Consider the following 19,143-nt stretch of genomic DNA (forward strand, 5'->3'; position numbering starts at 1 on the left):
AATCTTCTAGATGAGTTGGTTCCATCTAGTATCTCAATAGTGAAATATGACCGAATGGGAATCTTTTTCTTCTACTTTTCCTTGCTCGTATCTTACCATTTTCCTCACTCACAGCATCATAAGGTTTCTTCCTTGTTCTCCTTTTCAAGAAGCAGCAGCCTATGATGAAGAAAAGCACAAAGGATACTGCAACTGGAACAACAATGGCAATAACTTGTTTTGAAATTCTTCCATTTCCTGAATTGGAAACACATAAGAGGAAGAGAAACGATAAATTTTCTTGTCGAAATCTTCCACTGAATAACTAGGAGATTAACTGAGATATATCCCTTGTTATGATCACTTCGGACTTATATTGATGCTTATTGCTTAACTATTTCGTTATAAGGAAAAAGAAAAAAAATAATCTTTTTTTTCTCGTCGAAATCCATGTTTATAAAAGAATGTATTGCTTAAGAATCAAGACGTTACCTTGACTGGTTGTAGAAGGCAAGGGAGGCGGTGGCTGAATAGGAGGAATATTTGGAGTAGGCGATGGTGCAGGGGCCAAAGTAGAATTAAAGAAGGGGTATGTCTCATACCTAATATTACAGCTTTCAACAATAACTCTTCCTCCTTTCTTATTATCACAACATGTTCTTAATCGCGGGATCGCATTTCGAAGGCAGATGTCACAATCTCCACTTGTAAGATCTGGCGTGCACTGTGCCAGTGTATACAATCTTTCAAATTCCGTGAAGTTAGCTATTTTTGTAGCAAATTTCTTACCGGGGAGATTACTATTAACTGCTTCCGTTGCTATTTCATTCATCGTCTCTCCTAATAACTGTCTGAACCTATTGGGTTCTGTAATGTTCTCCATATTATACAGGTATACAATGAACGACTGCTCGACCCTCGAGAATATAGATTCATTTGAGTAGCGTAACATGCAATAGTCGTACCTGTTTCAACAATATTTAAATGAATATATTGATAACTTCAACTTTTGATAAAATAAACAGTTATACCAGATAGTTGCCCGTTTTTCCTCGGGACAAAGTTGTAGGACTTCAGTTGTAGCATTTTCCACACATTGTTGGCAGGCATCGGTATTAACATCGCCCCTACATAGAAAGAGACCGTAGACGGTGTTGGGAGGGCCACGGCCGACCATGTCATTGTAAAATCCGTTCTCCCGGGTGGCGTTTGAGGATAAAGTGAGGAAAAGCTGATTCAAGTTGGATCGATAGGTGCTATTAGGACTGTACGTTGTTGTATTTGGGCAATAATGGTAAAGAGGATCCGATCTAATTCTTGTGCTGAAGCAGAGAATGTAAAATAAGCAAAAATATGTAGAGATTATGAGGGCTGACATGGTTATCCTTAAAGATTAAAAATAAAAAAAAAATCTGCTTATAATTTTGATATCTTTTCAAATAGAAATGGATTTTTATAGGACGTGGAAGGAGCGGTGAGCGAAGACTTGATGTTCCAGTCAATGAAATATTGCAAGATCTTTTGGTTGTCTTGGTCCTTATGGAAATTAATAAAGATGATAGGAACCAGATTAGACTATTGATGGAGAAAGGACTGAATAATGTTGATTTTTATATGGTATAGAATTTACGACTCTTAATATTTCAACTGTCCACACGTGTGTTCAGTTTCATAATAGTCTGGCACTTGAAAATCACAGCCAGCCTGTTACTAGCCGAGCGTTGTGGTCCGGGGCAGACCCACTTGAGGCCCAAGGGGGTCAGCCGCCCCCACTCGATTTTCAAATTTTTTATTTTTCTTGAGGTTTTTTCAGGTTTTCAAGATTTTTTCTATGATATTTTGGTTTCGCCCCTTAAGTTTTTTGGTTTCGCCCCCACTGAATTTTCATCCTGGATCCGCCCCTGTGGCGAAGACAAAGTATGGCCCGCTTGTACGGAAAAAGTACTTATAACTAACCTTCCGCTAATCACACAACTTCAAAAGTGGTTTCATGTCTGGAAAACATCCAGTAACATAACTATCCAAGCAATACCCCTCAAGCATCTTCAACATCATGCACATCATCATTCTCGTACAAATTATAGGTGAAAAGGTCTGCACATGTCTTGAGGAATCAAAATAAGTAACGTGTTGCAGTGAAAGATACAAATATTTAGATGACAAGCAACTAAAAGTAAGAAGAGAAAAGCAGAGAAATTAGTTTTAAGACTTTTCAGCGACTTGTTTTGTCTCTTCTTTTCGGCCTTTTTGCGAGTACCACTTTTAACAAGCGCGCTCCTCAGTATTTTACATCGGTTTGTGCTTGATATACATAATTTATGTACATAGAGATGTTCATACCCCTTACATAGAATGAGACTAGTCTCGAATACCACCTTTAATAAGCTTGTTCCTCAATAGGGTTGTGCTTTATGCCACCTCATGTAAGGGGTGTGGATACCTGTATGTACATAAATTATGTTATCTAACCTCATGTGAAGGGTGTGGACAAAATAAAAAATATGACCGTTATTCATAACATCAAACCACCATATTTGATTTTTTATTTTTTGTGTGGACCCATAACGACTATATTTTTCATTCTCATTTTTACAATAATGTGCTCAAACGGGGCTTAATATGGCTAGCTTTACTTTCAAACCAAGTATTGTAAGTCAAACTTATATTAAAAATGATTATACTTTTTTATATTATATTTTTCACATATAAATAAATATTTTAAGTTCTACCAAACACACGCTAAGTAATATCGGTTATTTTGATTGGGTAATATGACATGATGAAGACTAAAAAAATTGAATATAATAATAGAATTTTGAAAATTAGGTTCATAGTTTTCAAACTCGATGTGAATGTTGACTGACCAAGCCTTCAAGTCACCGGCTCATTTGTCGAACCGATGGACCATTGGTCCGATTGAGGGGTCTAATATTCAAGTAGTAGCCCGACTTTTAAACTTCGACTAATGTCTACAAAAAATCTCAAATCCATCCCAAGATAATGCAACGATATATTATTGTGACCCTGTCCTTCAAAAGTAGATTCATGAATTTTACTGATTATAACAAAATATATTAAAAAAATGTTTACTAGTGAGATGAAATATTTTTTGCTTAATTATATGAATTTTGAAAGTATGCTTGATGCAATACTTTTGAAAATAAGATAAATCTTCTTAGGATAATAATTAAGTTCCATGGCTACATAGCATTACTCTAATATTATTCTTGGTAAATGGCACAATGCTTTGAAAATAAAATGAGAGAGTGTAATAAATATTTATTAGTGGTAGAAACTATCATTTCCTGACAATCTAATTATAACAAGGATTAATTAGGATTTAGGCAACAGCAATGTACCTGGGCCGTACAAAGAAAAATATGCATTAGAAAAAGAAATTGCAATAAAACTAGCTTTTGCTTTTCAATCCGTCATGTTTCCCTTCCTCCAAACCCAGCTTTACATATTAAATAACTTAATCTATACCCCAGCCCTTGTTTGAGCCTCATTTTTGGGAGAAAAATGAATTTTTGAATAGTGTATTGATGGGAAATATGTGATTATAAAATAAGGAAAAAATTTAAATTTACGTGTAATATTATTTTATTGAAGAATGTGTGGTTAAAATACTGTTAAAAATACATTTTTTTTTTCAAAAGAATGGGGCTCAAACAAACTGACACATACACACACAATTTATTTGTGGCTTGGGTAACAAATGTCCTCTCGAAACCCCAAAACCTAAGTTATGCTCAATTTGTTTTTGCATTTATGAATTATGAGTTACAATTGAAGTTAACTTTCAACGGCCTACTTGAAGAAAATGTCGATGAAGATGGGTGATCGAGCAAATAATCATAATTTTAAGAAGATAATGATACACACATGCATAGCTCCAACTCCAACTCTTTCTCTCATTGATGCTAACTTGTGCAAATCTTCTACTCGTATTAATGATCAAAATGAATTTAGTTGATGTCCAACATGTTGAAGAGTTAAAACACAAAATTTTCTGAAACTTGAAGGACTATAAAAATAGTCAAAGTGATGAAAAACGAAAACATATGAACAAATTAATTAATTCCATCAATCTTATTTAAATATAACCAATAAAAATATGACCATTTCTACAAATCATAAAGATTAAAGGTTTGAATCAACTTCATATATTGTGTAATTTATGCTTTAGCCCATGGTCTTGATTAGTCACTGTTTGACCCTCACTTTTAAAATTTATTTTTGATTTTGGATCTACAACTTTAATCAATATTCAACCACATATTTCATCATTTCTTTTCATCAAAATTTACTATAAGTATAATTTTTAACTAAATCAAACAGTGACTTAATCTCGAGATGCACGTGCAGTGTTAAAGATTGGATAAACATGTCCAGTGGCGAATCTAGAATCAAAGTTCAGCTAGGGCGGACGTTGACTGTCAACAATTAACGATCGTAATAACGATGTCGTTTATTAATATTTACTTTATTATCTAGTGTTTCAATTAAAATTGATTCTAATATTTTCCTTTTTATCTCTTTTCCCATCTTATTCAAATGCATTCTCTCTTTCCCCTTCTTAATTCTTATTCTTCCATCTCTTCTCTCAAGACAGACCACAGTCTAGTCTCACTTGGTCACTGAATACCTTTCATCTGAGTTCTACACATTATTCTTCTACTTTATTCTCTTACAATCATAATAAATAAGTTAATACATACCAAAAGGGGAAAAATGGCGACTGGACTTACCGTTATAGACTACAGTCAATAAGGATATAAGAAAGTCAGAAATTGAATTCTGCATAAAATCGAGGAATTTAAGGATTTTGCTTTCCTGTATCAATCAAACATTTTAATTTCAATGTATTTAACTATTATTATAAAACTCAGGAAAAGAGAAACACTGAGAAACACCTTCTTTTCTTCCAATTTGTCGTGCCAAAAACAGAGTTGGAGAGGCAGGCAAGCAGCGTCAAGTTTTTCCAATGGCAGCAGCAGTAAGACGGAACTGCGACGGTGAGCAGTGCTGTAGTTTTCTTCCGCTTGCAAATGTAATTGATTTTTTTCAATTGGAATGCCAAGTAATGGTGGGAAATGGAATTCATAATTGAGATTTGGGCCTGATTTTATTTTAAAAAAAACAAGAGGCTCAAAATTTAAACGTAAAAAGCCCCAAAACTTAAACAAAAAAGGCCCAAAACTTACCTACGTGTTGTTTCATCTTCCTCCACTTCTCCATCGGCGGTTACTGTAAATTTCATTTGGCGGCCACTGTAAACTCCGGCGGAGCTAGCACGCGCGATCGCACCCCCTCCCGGGTACTGGCTCCGCCACTGGATATGTCACATTCCAAATGTTCTAGTTGGCTTGAAATGTGAATAATCTAAACAAATGTGTGGTATGACTAGTCTTTGAATGTGAACATTCATTTGAGATTTAGATAGATCGAATTGTTGGTTAGAATTTTAATAAACTCTAATATTATATTAAAGACTCGTTTGGCAAGGCTTTTGAATAGTTAAAAATTATTTATAGGACTAAGAAACTATTTTTGGACACGTTTAGTGCTTGTTTGGTAGAGATTTTGATAATTGATATTTTGACCGGTAGAAATAAAGTGGATCCTACCTATAAGAGAAGAATTCAAAAATTACGACTGTAATAATGAAATAACGGTCAAAAATTGATTTTAATTGACTTTTTAAGTGTACCAAACAAGCTCAACTAATTTTCTTGAAAAAAATAGACCAAATGTGGCTTCCCCAAGAAATTATTCTACAAAAAGCAAAAGGAGAAGTCCAGCCAAACGAGTCTTAAGACTTGATCTTTCGCCCTTGTTTGGGCTCCATTAAAATTTAATGCATTTTTCCCTTTCCAATTTTTATTAATACATTTTTCAATAAAATAATATTTTACGTAATTAAAAAAATATCTTATTTTTTAATCACATGTTATTGAAAAAAATTACTATTACAAAATATATTTTTCCTAAAATTAAATTTTAATGGAGTTCAAACAGGAAGCTTCATTTTAAAATTTCAATCTGGTTAAGAGGATAGTTCAAATAATTATATGATTGTTAATATTTCGATATTTAATTGAAGTGAAATCTATCGATGTCCAGTTAAGTATTAACATAGTCAATATCTCAGAATATTGTAAATGTTTTTCGATGTCAATGTAATGGAAAGACAATTGATCTGTAGGTTTGCTTTTGCAAATTGTTTCAATATCTATAAATAATTTGTAATTTGTCTCTTCTGATTTAAACTTCCTCGTCTCAATTTCTATAGACTAATTAAGGGGTTCATATTTAGCCCTCGTTTGACCCCCCATTTTGTTGGAATAGTGTTTTTTTTTTTTGAATGAATAGTTGGAAAATAAGGAAAGGTTTTTGGTTTCACACAATATTATTTTACGAAAGAAAGAAATAAAATTTAATAGAATGAAAATTAATGAGGGCTAAACGAAGGCTTAACTTCCACCAGCCAAATGGCCCCTAAGTTTAAAATATTCATGCAAAGATCAGTGCTAACATTTTCTTGACAAAGGGAAGTGCCTTCGGAAATTATTCACATTGGCTTCATAGTTATAGGTTATAGCTGGTTTTTGGTCACACACCATCCATCGAGGGCAGTGGTATCAAAATAGACGAGCAAGTTCAAATTGACCCACCTTCATTCAGTCTCGGGTAAAGTGAATTGCGGTCTGACCAATGTAAATTGGGTAAAGATACTTGGATGGCCAGGGCCAATTCAACTATAAAAATAAAAGTTAAAGATGTATAGAAAAAATTATATGTAAATAATTTCACTAGTTCATAATTTTAGCTAAGTTCGAGGATTAAATCCAGAAATGGTCACCCAACTTTAATTTAATATCGTCACGGTCACTCTATTTGATTTTGTTTCACCATGACCAACCAACTTTATACTTAGTTTTACCATGATCACCCAATTTCATATAATGTTTTACCATGGTTATCCAACTTCTTTTCACCATTTTCCCTATTTTTAAAAGAGGTAAAACGGTAACTTTGTGTTATATATAAAAAGTTAATTAAAAAAATAAAATTCTTTTTTTTAAAATAACTTTTTTTTAATTTTATTTTACTTTTCTACGTAATTTTTAAAAAAAATAAGTTTTTATTTTTTTTTAAAAAATTTATATATAATGTAAAGTTGCCGTTTTACCCTTTTTAACATTTAGTGAAAAGGGTGAAACGATGTTGGGTAGCCATAATGAAATGTTATATGAAATTGGGTAGCCATTGTGAAATAAAATAAAATTGGATGATTATGGTGACACTAAGTATAAAGTTAGATGATCATGATGAAACAAAATCAAATTGAATGGTCATGATTACACTAAGTATAAAGTCAGGTGACCATTGGTGGATTTAATGCTAAGTTTGATGAATTAGTAAGACTTGCTTCCTTTGGTAAAGATAAGTTGTCTTTATGCATTATTTGTGCTTTTGATGACAATATAGATTTCTCTATCTTGGATATGGTTCAGTAATTGATGCTTCATTGATAGAGAAGGTTGTCGTGGATTTGTCCTAATCTTGCACCTTAGGCAAGCTCTGTGTTCTACTATGAAGGAAAAATGCTCATCGACAAGGAACAACAAGAGCAGCTGAATAACTATTGAGCATCAAAAGTATTGAAACCATGTTTGGTCTTTATCAACATCTTCTTGAACACATGGTAAGCCAATCTGAATGCATGGAAATATTTCATTCCTAGCATAAACGTTTTGTAATGTTAGATCCATTAATTCCAAAGGTCTATTGTCTCTCCGAAGCTTCCAAGCCTGCACATCAATTAATGTTGAATATTTTAAGCTCTAATCCTAATTACAAAAGAAATAATAAGAGAAAGGAAAGTAGAAAGACATCATTAACAATATATGTCCTCAAGAAATAATTTGGAGTTTGCACTTATATATGTTATGAGATCCTTAGCACCATCTGATTGGTAGAAGCTGATATTCTTCCTACCGTTTATGATTTTCAAAATAAGGACACCACGGCTAAAAACATCAGATTATAATATTAAATTTACTTATATTCCTGTGTTTTTACTATTGTTATTATTGTATTTTCATTTATATGACAAATAAATGATTGTGTTTAATGATTTGTATATCGTTCAAAAGAAGATTGTACATTTTAGGTCAATTAATAGAAATCCTAGGTTCTTGTAGGGATATGGATATACCCTAACCCTAGGTGACCCATTGAACTATTTTCACAAAGATTTAATGCAGTTATTTGATTTTGATCAACATAGAGATATAGTATGTTAAACCAATTAATTAGGATTAATTTCACTCGAGAGAAACAATTATCTAAAACTGAAAAATCAGATCTAACATCATAAATGGATAATTTTTTTAATTAGCTTGCAGATAAATTAATTAGGCCATGGTTAAATGAAACTATAAATCTTAACCACGTTTTCCTCCAAAATTTTCAAGTATTTATGCTTTCTTATTTTGCAGATTTTTAGTTCTTTTTTCTTTTTCTTTTTTCAAAATCAAATCTTTATTGTGTTTGTTTTCGTTGTTAGAATTAATTTGATTAAAGTTGTGTAATTGAAAGTAAACATTTATTGAGAGATAGACAATTCGAACTCAAAAAGTTCACTTTATTATTTGAACACAATCCAAACACTTGCGGTTTACACTTTCATAGCGAACAAGGGGTGTCTGGGGAGGGGGCAAGGCCAACAATAGCTGTAAAATCCGTTCTCCTGGCCATTTGCGTTGGAGGATAAAGTGACAAGTAGTTGATTCAAGCTGGCTCTATAGGTGCTATTAGGATTGTATGTAGTTGGATTCGGGCAGCATTTATAAAGAAATTGGAAGCTGATTCTTTTGCTGAAGCAGAGAATGCAAAATTAGCAAAAATATGTAAAGATGATGAAAACTGACGTATTTGATCTCACAAATTTTCCATTTTTTTTAGTCAGAAATGGATACTTATCGAAAGTGAAAGGCGTGGTAAGCGGTGATGGAACAGTCAATGATATGCAAGTCACTAGATTGTGGTTTGTCCTTGTGAAAATTAACAATGAAGACAGCACTTGCGTATTGGATGGGGATAAGACTAAACTACGGTAAAACTCTTGACATAGTCTAGTTTGACAAAATTCAAAAATCATTTGTATTTAGTTGAATTACATTTTCAACTACACATTTCCACGGATCCACAAAATACTATTCATTTTTATCTATTTATAAATTAATAGTTTGTAATTTTCCATAGACGTGAAAAGCAAAGTCTCCTGACGCCAAACTTTTTCTATCCAAATCACTGGAAAGACACAGTCTCCTCTGCCAACTTTTTCTTTTCAAAAATCACCGTACTTCATATATCGGGCGAGCTAGTTTTTAAATGGCATGGTAAAAGACAAGTTGTTGGAATAAATTAGTCCATAATTTTTTTCGCTAATAAAAAGACGAGAATACAATTGGAGTAACAACTTATCGAAATAATGGTATTTGTATAATAACGAACAAATTACGGCTTTCTCAAACATAGCAAATGCAAATATTTGAAGGAGATAAAATGAAGCGAATGAAAATGGATTTCGCCCCCTTGCATTGGTGTTAATAGGATTTAATGAACGTCTATCTCCCAAGATACAATGTTTGTTCTAAAATTAATATAACACAATATTAATTTTGACTGGCTAACCAACGTTAGACTGTACCCTTTTAGAACGAAAGATATTGAATACTAAATATTGAACACGCAATTCAAAAATAATATGAAAATTATTTTGACATAATTTGGAGAAAGAAAGAATTAAGATGGTTCTAATTATATATTTTCATGTATCTCTTCCCAACGGTTGCATCTATTGGCAAAATTAATTTTAACCATTAGATCGTACCATTTCATATTTGATGGTGTAGAGGTCACATCCATTCCCAAAAAACATAATTTTTTAACATGCAACATTTGCAATTGAAAAGTCGCGACCAGTCATCGCACCAATTTGAGACTTTTTCAATTCACACCTATAAATATTCCAAAAATTCCGATAAAAATACATCTCAACCACCTGTTGCGAGCCATGTGTTGTGAGCCAACTTGTTTCTGTATTCATGCTATGTTAAAAGTCGGTGGTAGAAGCTCGCATACCATATTTCAATATCCAACTTAGACGCGTCACATCACATGTACCGGACCCGGATTAATTAAGGCAGACTCGTTCGTAAAAAGATGTCTGGATCATGCTTGGTGGGACAACCGAGCTCCACACTAAAGTTGTGGTACGCTCAAAATTATTTATAGGGGTATGCAATCTGCATCGGCCAATTTATGTAGACTATTATCTATATTAAGTTCCTGTTTGTTTATTATTTTTGGAAGAATGAGAATGAAAAATATAATCGTTACAGGCTCTACACAAGAGATAGAAATTCAAATTTGGTGACTTGATGTGATGGATAACGGTCATATTTTTCATTTTAATGATGAAATAATGGAAACCAAAGAGGGGCTAAATCTCTGTCTAGAAGAATTTATAAATGGTTTAGTTTATAATTGTATGGTACTGATGAATTTCATAAAATATATGACTGAAAGTAAAGTTTAATAATTTAAAATTTCGTCAAACAGAGACTAAAAATATTTCTTTAGAAAGCATTACAGTTCTTTCAAATTATATATAAAGAAAATTGTATATGTCATGCCGAACATGGTGGTGTCAACGGTTCAAAGGGCGTAGCACGCCATGTTTCTCATAAATGATTTTGAGAATTACTCGAAACCCCTTATGTTTCAACAGGACTATGCTTAAAATGCCCGACACACCTAATTAAAGGGTATATCCCATACAACGGCAGACTCGAGCTCGTCGCTTCTTTTGAAGTATCTTGAACATTGCCCGAAGCCCTTATTGCTTAAGGAATAATAGAAATTGGAGTGGACGACAAGGCTAAAGAAGTGACTTAAATATTATGGGATTATTCAATATTGCATATGATTCCCCCTCCATGTGAGGGGGTGTAAAAAGGATTATGTACACCAAGAGTATACATATAGATTAATCCCTCTTTGGATAACTAATTACTTATTTTCCCACCAAAATTAACTAATCCAATAACAAAACCTTTTACAACGTCAAGTTTTACTTATTATTAGTGCTCTTGATGCCAATGTATATTTCTTTATCTTGGATGTAATTTAGTTGATGCTTCATTAATGGAGAATCCTGTCGAAGTAGATGTGGATTTGTCCAAATCTTGCATTTTGGGCAAGCTCCGTGATTCCTACGGAGGAAAAATGCATGTTGACGAGGAACAGCGAAAGTGGCTAAATAACTATTGAATGTTAATAACATTGAAGATCATGTTTGGTCTTTCATCTGCATCTTCTTGAACACATAGAAAGCCAATTTGAATGCATGAAATTACTTCATTCCTAGCATATGCGTTTTGCAATGTTAGATCCATCAATTCAAAATGCCCATTCTCTCTCCAAAGCTTCCAAGCCTGTACATCAATAGCGGTCGAATGTTTGAAGCTTTATGATATTTAAAAAAATGGCCTCAAGAAATAATTTGGAAAGTAACGACCCTAACTCTAGATGGAATAGGAAATAAAAATATTGGCTAATATTCATAAAAGATTACAAACAAAATAAAGTCCAAATGAAATTAATCGAGTCAATTCAACTGTCCAATTAACAAACATAATAATCTTTAAGAGAGCTGCTATTTCATCCACAAATCTTATATATCTATCACATTTTTTCAAATGTACATTATGTTTTTAACCTCATGTAAATTTAATTAGATAGACAAGAATAAAACCAAATGAAATGTTTCCATCTAAATTCGTCCACAATTTTTCTTTCATCCTCATTAAATGCTTTTGGACCTTTTTTATTCTTTTTGACGTTGCATTTAACTAAACCATATTCATAAAATATCTTCTTTATGTCAACAATTTTCTATGTAATAGTGAATTTATGTAACGTAAATATGTTTGAAGGAACTTCCTCATCTTTTATTTCATTTCTTAACGAGTGTATATTAACCGGCAGAGGGATCTTGGCACAATTTGCTATGTAATTTTGCAAGATGCTTAAAATGTAAATACCTCACTTAACTTGTATTTTCTTCCTCTTTGTATTCGTCTAAACACATCAATATGAAACTATGTGAAGTGTAATAGGGATATGTTGAAAATTATACTCTAAAATGATAAAAATTATCAAGACCTTCGTTGAATCGAGATAGCCAGTTATAAGATTTGGTTGTTTCTCAATTTTGGTGATGCATGAAAATTCAAAGTGAAACATATTTTCCTGAGGGTTAAGAAATAATTTTTAACTTCAATTTTGATGTTTTTGAGCATTGAAAACTAATCACTGAGGTGAGTGCCCGACTATAAACTTTAGGACCTTATGGGATTAGTCAAGGTGCGCGTAAGCTGATCCGAACACTTATGGTATAAAAAAAAAAGAATGCATTGAAAACTAATATGCAACTACCGTGAAATATTGAAGTTAAGTTTCCTTTTTGTAAAGTTTGATGACTTTCTATTGACATACTGCTAACTAATTGTACATATAGAACGCAAAATTTTTGGCTCCGACTTGTATCGAATGGACAGGGACATGAAATGTTATCTTGTTGGATAACGTTAAATATATTCTTTTTATAAGTTTGAAGAATTTTTTTAAGTACGACAGGAGTTCTCTCTTGTTCACAAAAAAATTGTGTGCAAGAACATTTTAACATATGCAGCGTTTTCTCTTGTTCACACAAAAGCTAAAGGTCTATTTGATTGCGAAGATGAAATTTGGGTGAAAAGAAAATGAATTCCAAAGAATTAAATTACCTAGAAATTGTTTTCTTGAAAATTGTAAATTATTGTGTTTATTTAATATAATTTTTCACGTGAAAAATGTTGAAGTAAACATATTTTTTGGTGTTCGTTTGACTTTGTTTTATATGAAAATTGTCAATTTAATGGATATCCACTTCTATCATTGTTCCAATAATTTGTTTCCATTGCCAACAAAAAAATTAAAAAAATAAAAAAATAAAAAAGAACAACTATATTTTGGTATTTGTTTGGTTTTATTTTACATAAAAATTGTCAATTTCAGGAATGTCCTATTTTACAATTGTTCCTAAAATTTGTTCCCATCGCCAACAATTAAAAAAAAGAAAACAAAAAGCAAAAAAAAAAAAAAAAAAGGGGGAAAATAAAAAACCATCTAACCCGTAGAAATTCATAAAAAATCAACTCCCTGAAAAATTTTGTCAATCAAACAGGTCAAAAGTGAAAGTTGAAATTCGAATTCCAAGTTCCATGGAAAAATTCATGCAACCAAACGAGGCCTAAGAGTCTCTCTCCTTCAACAATCGAAAATAGTAGTAGAAGTTCTATGCACAGAACCCCTTCATCTCAGCGTCTTTGCCTGTCCAAGAGGTATTTCTCGTTCGAGCATACCCTGTATCTCGCAATGTATGTCCAAGACCACAGAACATTCACCACTTCACAATGCAACAGCCCGTGATTTTTGGTCTCCTTACCTTTAGGTTACAGAGAACAATTAGGAGAAATCTTCTTCCTTCGTTTGTCAACCTCAGTTTTCAAAATATGATTTCATAGTAATTATTGGAAAAAAAGAGAGGCCGTCCATGTTTGATCATTCCCTCTCATGACATCACTCTGAATCTTTTCCAAAAGTCTATAATATAATATATTGATCGATTCAATAGCATCGCCCGTTTCAAACGTTGACGGTTTCTCCAAATGAAACATCCCTTCCATTTTTTTGCCAACGACGATATTTAACAGCTTAGGAAACTCCTCTTCGAATCCATACCACACCAGACATTGTTTCAAAATTCACCCAGCTACCATCCTTCATCTAAAACTACAGAAATTTACCATATTTCTTAACCGTCTTGTCCCGGGAGATGGGGAATAAGTTTTAATAACTCAGGTTTATTACAGTGCTTATCACATTGAAAACTTCCTACTCTTATCACCTTGCATGTTGCAGAATGTAACGGATACTCCAAAGCATTATAAATTAACTTTCCAGAAAATGAAATTTACAGCAAAAAAAGTCCCAAACCAAATTTCCCCACTGTTTTCTTCATTATATAATTCATTCAAATTCCTCCATCCAGTTGAAACTCCAAGCTCATAGCCAAGTATTTGAGGATAATACTGGTCAATCTCTGTAATCTTTAAAATTGAACAACCCCTTTATGGGATAAAGTTCAGCATTTTCAATGACTTTCCTCAATGCAGCAGGGCCCATAGACATAAGGACCTACATTTAGAATATATGGCATAGTCAAAACAACAATATCAATAAACGGTAGGGGTAATGAAGACAACATTAACCAGCTAGAAGAATGTTTCTACGCATGAATGCAAGGTCATAATGAATGGTATTAGGATCTAAAAACACTAAATTCAATACAAAAATTTGCTCATACATGTCTGAAGTATGTTGATTAATATGAGAGAATGGTTCTCATACTCTAATGTGTTCTAACTGTTGAAGCATTCAAATTTTACTTTCAAACATGTTGGAAATATGAATTGAGTCTATAAGGACTCAAAAACTACATCACAAAACTGCGACAAAGTAAATGGTTCCAGAGCTTCAAAGATTCGAAGAGACGCTTCATACATCATTTTCCACCACAGTACATCATTTTCCACCACAGTATCACCAACGAAAGGTAATGTCAATACAGAGTCTAGCGTTAAATGTGATTTCTAATTTCAACAACGCAGCAATTTAGCAGAACATATGATCTTAAACCCGTTGAAATGAAACGTGTTAAATATCAAATTTTAAACATGCTTTGCACGGTTGCAACAGAAAACAGCAGGCACAATGGAGGCACTAGCATATCAGTACATTAGAAGCAAAGATTTCAAAAACAATTGAATTTATGGTTTATAAGTTGCATGTAACAGATCCTGTAAAGAAGTTAATGAAAAATGAGTCGAAAATTTGGATATTAAACCTCGTTTGCATCTTTAAAAGATTCAGCATTATTCTTCTTTGGCCATTTGACTCGCCAACACCTATTAACAAAAAAAAAAAAAAAATCTTAGATTTTGTTGAATCATTGTTGATATACTTGTACTAATTGCATGATAAACCTTTCTTTCCCTAAGCGGCGGGCAAGTTCTTCAGCCAAAGCTTGACCAGGTGGGTCCCCATCTGTGGCAAGTATTATGCGAGATACCTATCAAAAGAAACAAAAGAAAAGGCCGAAAAGCTTTTGCATCCCAACAATTTCTTTTTACAAATCATTGATATAATAAAACAAACTGTAATCCGAACAAACCTTTTCAATGTACTCTTTGCAGTTCCATAAATATTGATACTTTGTGTCCTAGCTTCAAAGACTGCGTAATAAGAGCATTAGAATCAACACTTCAACGAAAGTTTCATCATAAAATCTATGATGTCAAAGACACAGTAGAGGACTGCCTAGAACCAGCACACATTTGAAAGCCCTCGTAACATTAGAGGACAAACTATCCTAAAGTAAAGAGTAATTTTTTTTTTTTAAAGATCTAGGAATAAATCGGACAATTATGTCAGTCGGAAGAAGTATTATACAGAATATATATAATACTATTACAATTGGTAGGTCAACGTGTCATTCAAATAAGTCGTGTTATCCGTGGTTTTCCCATGTTGCAACTTTCGTAGCAATTAGGTCGATCCGTAAAGTAATTATTTGATATGGAGAGAGAAGATCATTGACTCAGCTAACGTTTGAAACAAATAACAAAGATAATATTGTGGGAAATGATGAAAAAATAACAATAATGATTCTCCCAGGATGAAAGTCAAAAGGGTCGAGGAAGGTTTGCATATAACTCAATCAAGGTTGAAAATGCAGAGCACACAAATATTGAGGTTAACTGTAGATATCTGGGGAAATAATAAAAGACATCATAAGTGGTTGGTTAAAGATTTGCAGCAAGACAGATACCTCTTCAGCAGAAGGCAGCTCTTTCTTTGAGACTTTTGGAGGTGCACCGTCTGGAACACTCGCACAGTTTTTAAAACCAGCTTCTTCCATTGCAAGCTTATCAATTTCACCTTCAACCTTTATTTAAGAATATAAGAATAAATAGCACGAAAAGTCAAATGCATTGACCATAGACAACAGAACAATGAAGAAATTTAACTTACAATGATAATATCACTAGCTCCCTTTATATCATCCAGTCCATAAAAAATCTTCTGAGTATTCATTTCCTGCCCATCAGTGTTACCAGCTAAATACTATGAGACTCATGACGGTAAAACATCAGAACTACTTCTATACTTAAAAAAGGCACATCAGAAAACCATAACAGTCCAATTAGTAGCCTGAGCCATATTATGAATGGTTGGTGCAGTAAGAGAGATATAATCACATAGAGCATCTTACATGAGTGTTTCTTCTTGGAAATATAAACCTTTTCAGGCATGAAGAATAACTAACAATTCATATAAACATACCTGCGGAAATTTAAATCTTTCAGGAATGAAGAATAACTAACAATACATATAAACATACCCGCCAAAATTTCTTAGTAATAATCCTATACTTGCAGTTCACAAGTTCTCCATTCCTTCGATAGGTGAAAGCAATAGCAATCTGTATCGAAATCTTCATCAGACATTACTCCAGCAAAATTAGGAATTAAATCAAAGTCAAGTTACTAGAATATAACAGTTTAGAAGAGTCTAAACAATGTTTCTGACATCCCTCTTCGTCTCTCTAAAGTCTGTTCCCCTGCCCCTCCTCTTCTTTCAGGAGAAGGGCAAAGGGCCCAAGGTCCAGGAGGGATGTGAATACAATGGAAATGTAAGTACTTCAATGGCTAGAAATAATTCTTTAGCATGTCAAGACAACCTCGTGATTGCACACAAATATACATGAACATTTCTGAAAATAAAACAACATCTGCACCTGGGTGCCTCTTCATTTTTGCATTACAGAGTTTCTCCGCAGTGTTTCCCCAGATATCATTCGCTCAGCAAAATATGCAAGTAGCTGAAACAACAGTCAAAAGGCATCAACGAGGTTGAATATCTTGGTCAGATATAGATAAACCACAAAGAGAACTGGTATAGGATCATAGACAACAAACATACGGTCTACTTTGATCTTAACATCGATAAGAGGCACAAAATTTTACAGTGCCAAACATGCAGCAAGAACAATATTAGCAAATAGATTCTACTTGCCAGTGATTCGTATGTGAGAGAATGTCCAAACATGGACGACAAATAATAATAACTACCTTACTGCACACAGGTTCCAGTTCCAAACTCTCCTCTGTGATTTCTATGAATGCTTGTTTTACTTTGCCGATTCTATTCATTTTTGCATAAGTTGATTTTACATCAGCAAAGGCCTACAAGCAAAATAACCAGTAGACCACATGAGTTGTGCACCATCAATACTCAGTAGTCAGTTAAGCAACTTCATTTAAAGCATACCCTTGTAGTGCCTCTCCACCCACATTTAGCCCGAAAGCAGTTCCACATTGCTGCAGCACTATGATATATAGGTGTATAGTACTATACTTCTGTTAAAAGAAAGGAAAACACAGAACACAAAGTATAACAGAAACTTACCTATCTTCTGTGATGTGAAGAGATAAGCTTTTCTCTTCTGAATCTCCACCTTTGCACTACAATGCCAACAATGAGGGGACTCAAGACAATGAGACAGACAACTAAATGAGAACAATCTGGTATGTGGTAGATACAAATGCAGTCCCGTTGACAAAAACATATGAAATTAACTAATTTATGTCTGTTGGCATGTTTGACATAGATATATAGTACTTGTCTCTTCATATACAGTAGTAGTGAAAATGTTAAATTACTAAATCGCAAGAGCTTTTTATAGCTGAATGAACTGAAACATGACAAGTCTCTCGGAAAAATAATATTCAAAAGCTTGTACATTCGGACACACTAAACCACAGTATTGCCCTGGCTTACAAGCATCGCCATCAATCCCGATATCTATTGCCCTGGCTTACAAGCATCGCCATCAATCCCGATATCCTCCAACTTCTGTTTTAACATCCTCAGCTGCTCCGGATCTAGCACTTGCTGCTCTGGGGTCTCCAAAACAACTACAGAAACTCGACAAAATTAATAAAATCATTCTTCAAAATCCATTAAAAACGGAACAAACAAAACTAGCAACGTACAATAATCTTCAAATATGGTACCACTTCTTGATGCTGTTGCAGTGGATTTATGATATCACGTTTTTGTTTAACTTTCTAAAAAATTCAAAATTTTTTTTAATTTTTTTTCAAACAACACAAAGAATTCAGCTTTACCCCTCTTTTAATCCAACTAATGCATATATGAAATGTAAACATATTATACCCCCATACTTAAGTACCAAATTATATGAACAAACTTAAATACCAAATGAATTTCGAAAAGAAAGTTTCTTAACAATAACGCTCTAAAAATGTGCTCTCTGCTTAACTAGTTGTACCTTCATCTGACATAGTCGATTTTCAAAGATATTTAACACTGCAAATATATTAGAAGTGAACAAAACATCAAAATAGAAAAGAAAAGAAATAGAATAAAAAAACCTGGTCTGGGTTTAGGCATAAGAGCATGGGGGTAATAACTCAACCCAGAGGTCATCCGATGAATTGGAGATATGGGTCTCGGAGAAGAAGTAGAAAATGCTATATTTTTCCTATGAGTAGAAAAGAACTGAGGTTGCGAAGATGAAGAAAAATGGGCCACATATGTATGTGTATGCGTCCCGGGCGTGAGTGTAGACTTAAGAAGAAGCATGTGTTTGGAGCCCATGAAAATTACTCTGTTGCAGTTGGAATTGGTGCTCAAAAATAGTCTGCTCTGAGGTAAAAGAAGCATATTTTGAGCCGCAAGGGTTTCTTGTTATTGACAGAAAGACGAAGAAGTAGATGCTTGCAATTCCATGGATAAGAAAGAAAAGGCAGCGAAAAAGGCTTAAGAAGTGTTTACTTCGATTTTACACTCTTGTGGGCGACTGGTTTTCTCTGTTCTTTTTGCATTCTTGACTCTCCTACAATAAGCGTGTTTCCTCAGTATTTAACACCATGTTTGACAGAATTTTCTTATTTTCTG

General features: G+C 33.4%; 3 protein-coding genes across 6 annotated transcripts in view; all 3 read right to left on the reverse strand.

Annotated features, from left to right (window-relative positions):
• LOC111368691 (cysteine-rich receptor-like protein kinase 25) overlaps window positions 1-1,503 on the reverse strand; it is a 25,485-nt gene extending 23,982 nt beyond the window's left edge. The window contains exons 1-3 of one of the 4 annotated variants that reach the window (XM_022990091.1): window positions 1,011-1,412; window positions 472-944; window positions 97-237 (exon numbers count right to left, since the gene is read on the reverse strand). In XM_022990091.1, coding sequence (XP_022845859.1) covers window positions 97-237; window positions 472-944; window positions 1,011-1,357 — 961 coding nt within the window. In that variant the 5' untranslated portion in view covers window positions 1,358-1,412. Of the gene's footprint in view, window positions 1-96; window positions 238-471; window positions 945-1,010 lie in introns of all 4 variants that reach the window. The other 3 variants (XM_022990093.1, XM_022990092.1, XM_022990089.1) reach the window with 3 other exon arrangements.
• A 12,405-nt stretch (window positions 1,504-13,908) lies between these two features.
• On the reverse strand, window positions 13,909-16,744 carry LOC111368696 (primase homolog protein-like). Its single transcript, XM_022990100.1, has 7 exons — window positions 16,562-16,744; window positions 16,192-16,257; window positions 15,989-16,105; window positions 15,332-15,379; window positions 15,144-15,229; window positions 15,005-15,065; window positions 13,909-14,295 (listed from the first exon to the last, which is right to left on the reverse strand). Exons 1-7 carry the CDS (start codon window positions 16,658-16,660, stop codon window positions 14,194-14,196), a joined length of 579 nt encoding a protein of 192 aa, XP_022845868.1. The 5' UTR covers window positions 16,661-16,744; the 3' UTR covers window positions 13,909-14,193.
• A 125-nt stretch (window positions 16,745-16,869) lies between these two features.
• Window positions 16,870-19,091, reverse strand: LOC111368695 (twinkle homolog protein, chloroplastic/mitochondrial-like). The gene is made up of 7 exons (XM_022990099.1): window positions 18,618-19,091; window positions 18,066-18,137; window positions 17,963-18,024; window positions 17,629-17,684; window positions 17,491-17,548; window positions 17,292-17,405; window positions 16,870-17,041 (listed from the first exon to the last, which is right to left on the reverse strand). The coding sequence occupies exons 1-7, from the start codon at window positions 18,907-18,909 to the stop codon at window positions 16,970-16,972; spliced, it is 726 nt and encodes a 241-aa protein (XP_022845867.1). The 5' UTR covers window positions 18,910-19,091; the 3' UTR covers window positions 16,870-16,969.
• Window positions 19,092-19,143: the final 52 nt, after the last annotated feature.

Source organism: Olea europaea, chromosome 19, assembly GCF_002742605.1.
Source record: "Olea europaea var. sylvestris chromosome 19, O_europaea_v1, whole genome shotgun sequence".
Classification (NCBI taxonomy): Eukaryota; Viridiplantae; Streptophyta; class Magnoliopsida; order Lamiales; family Oleaceae; genus Olea; species Olea europaea.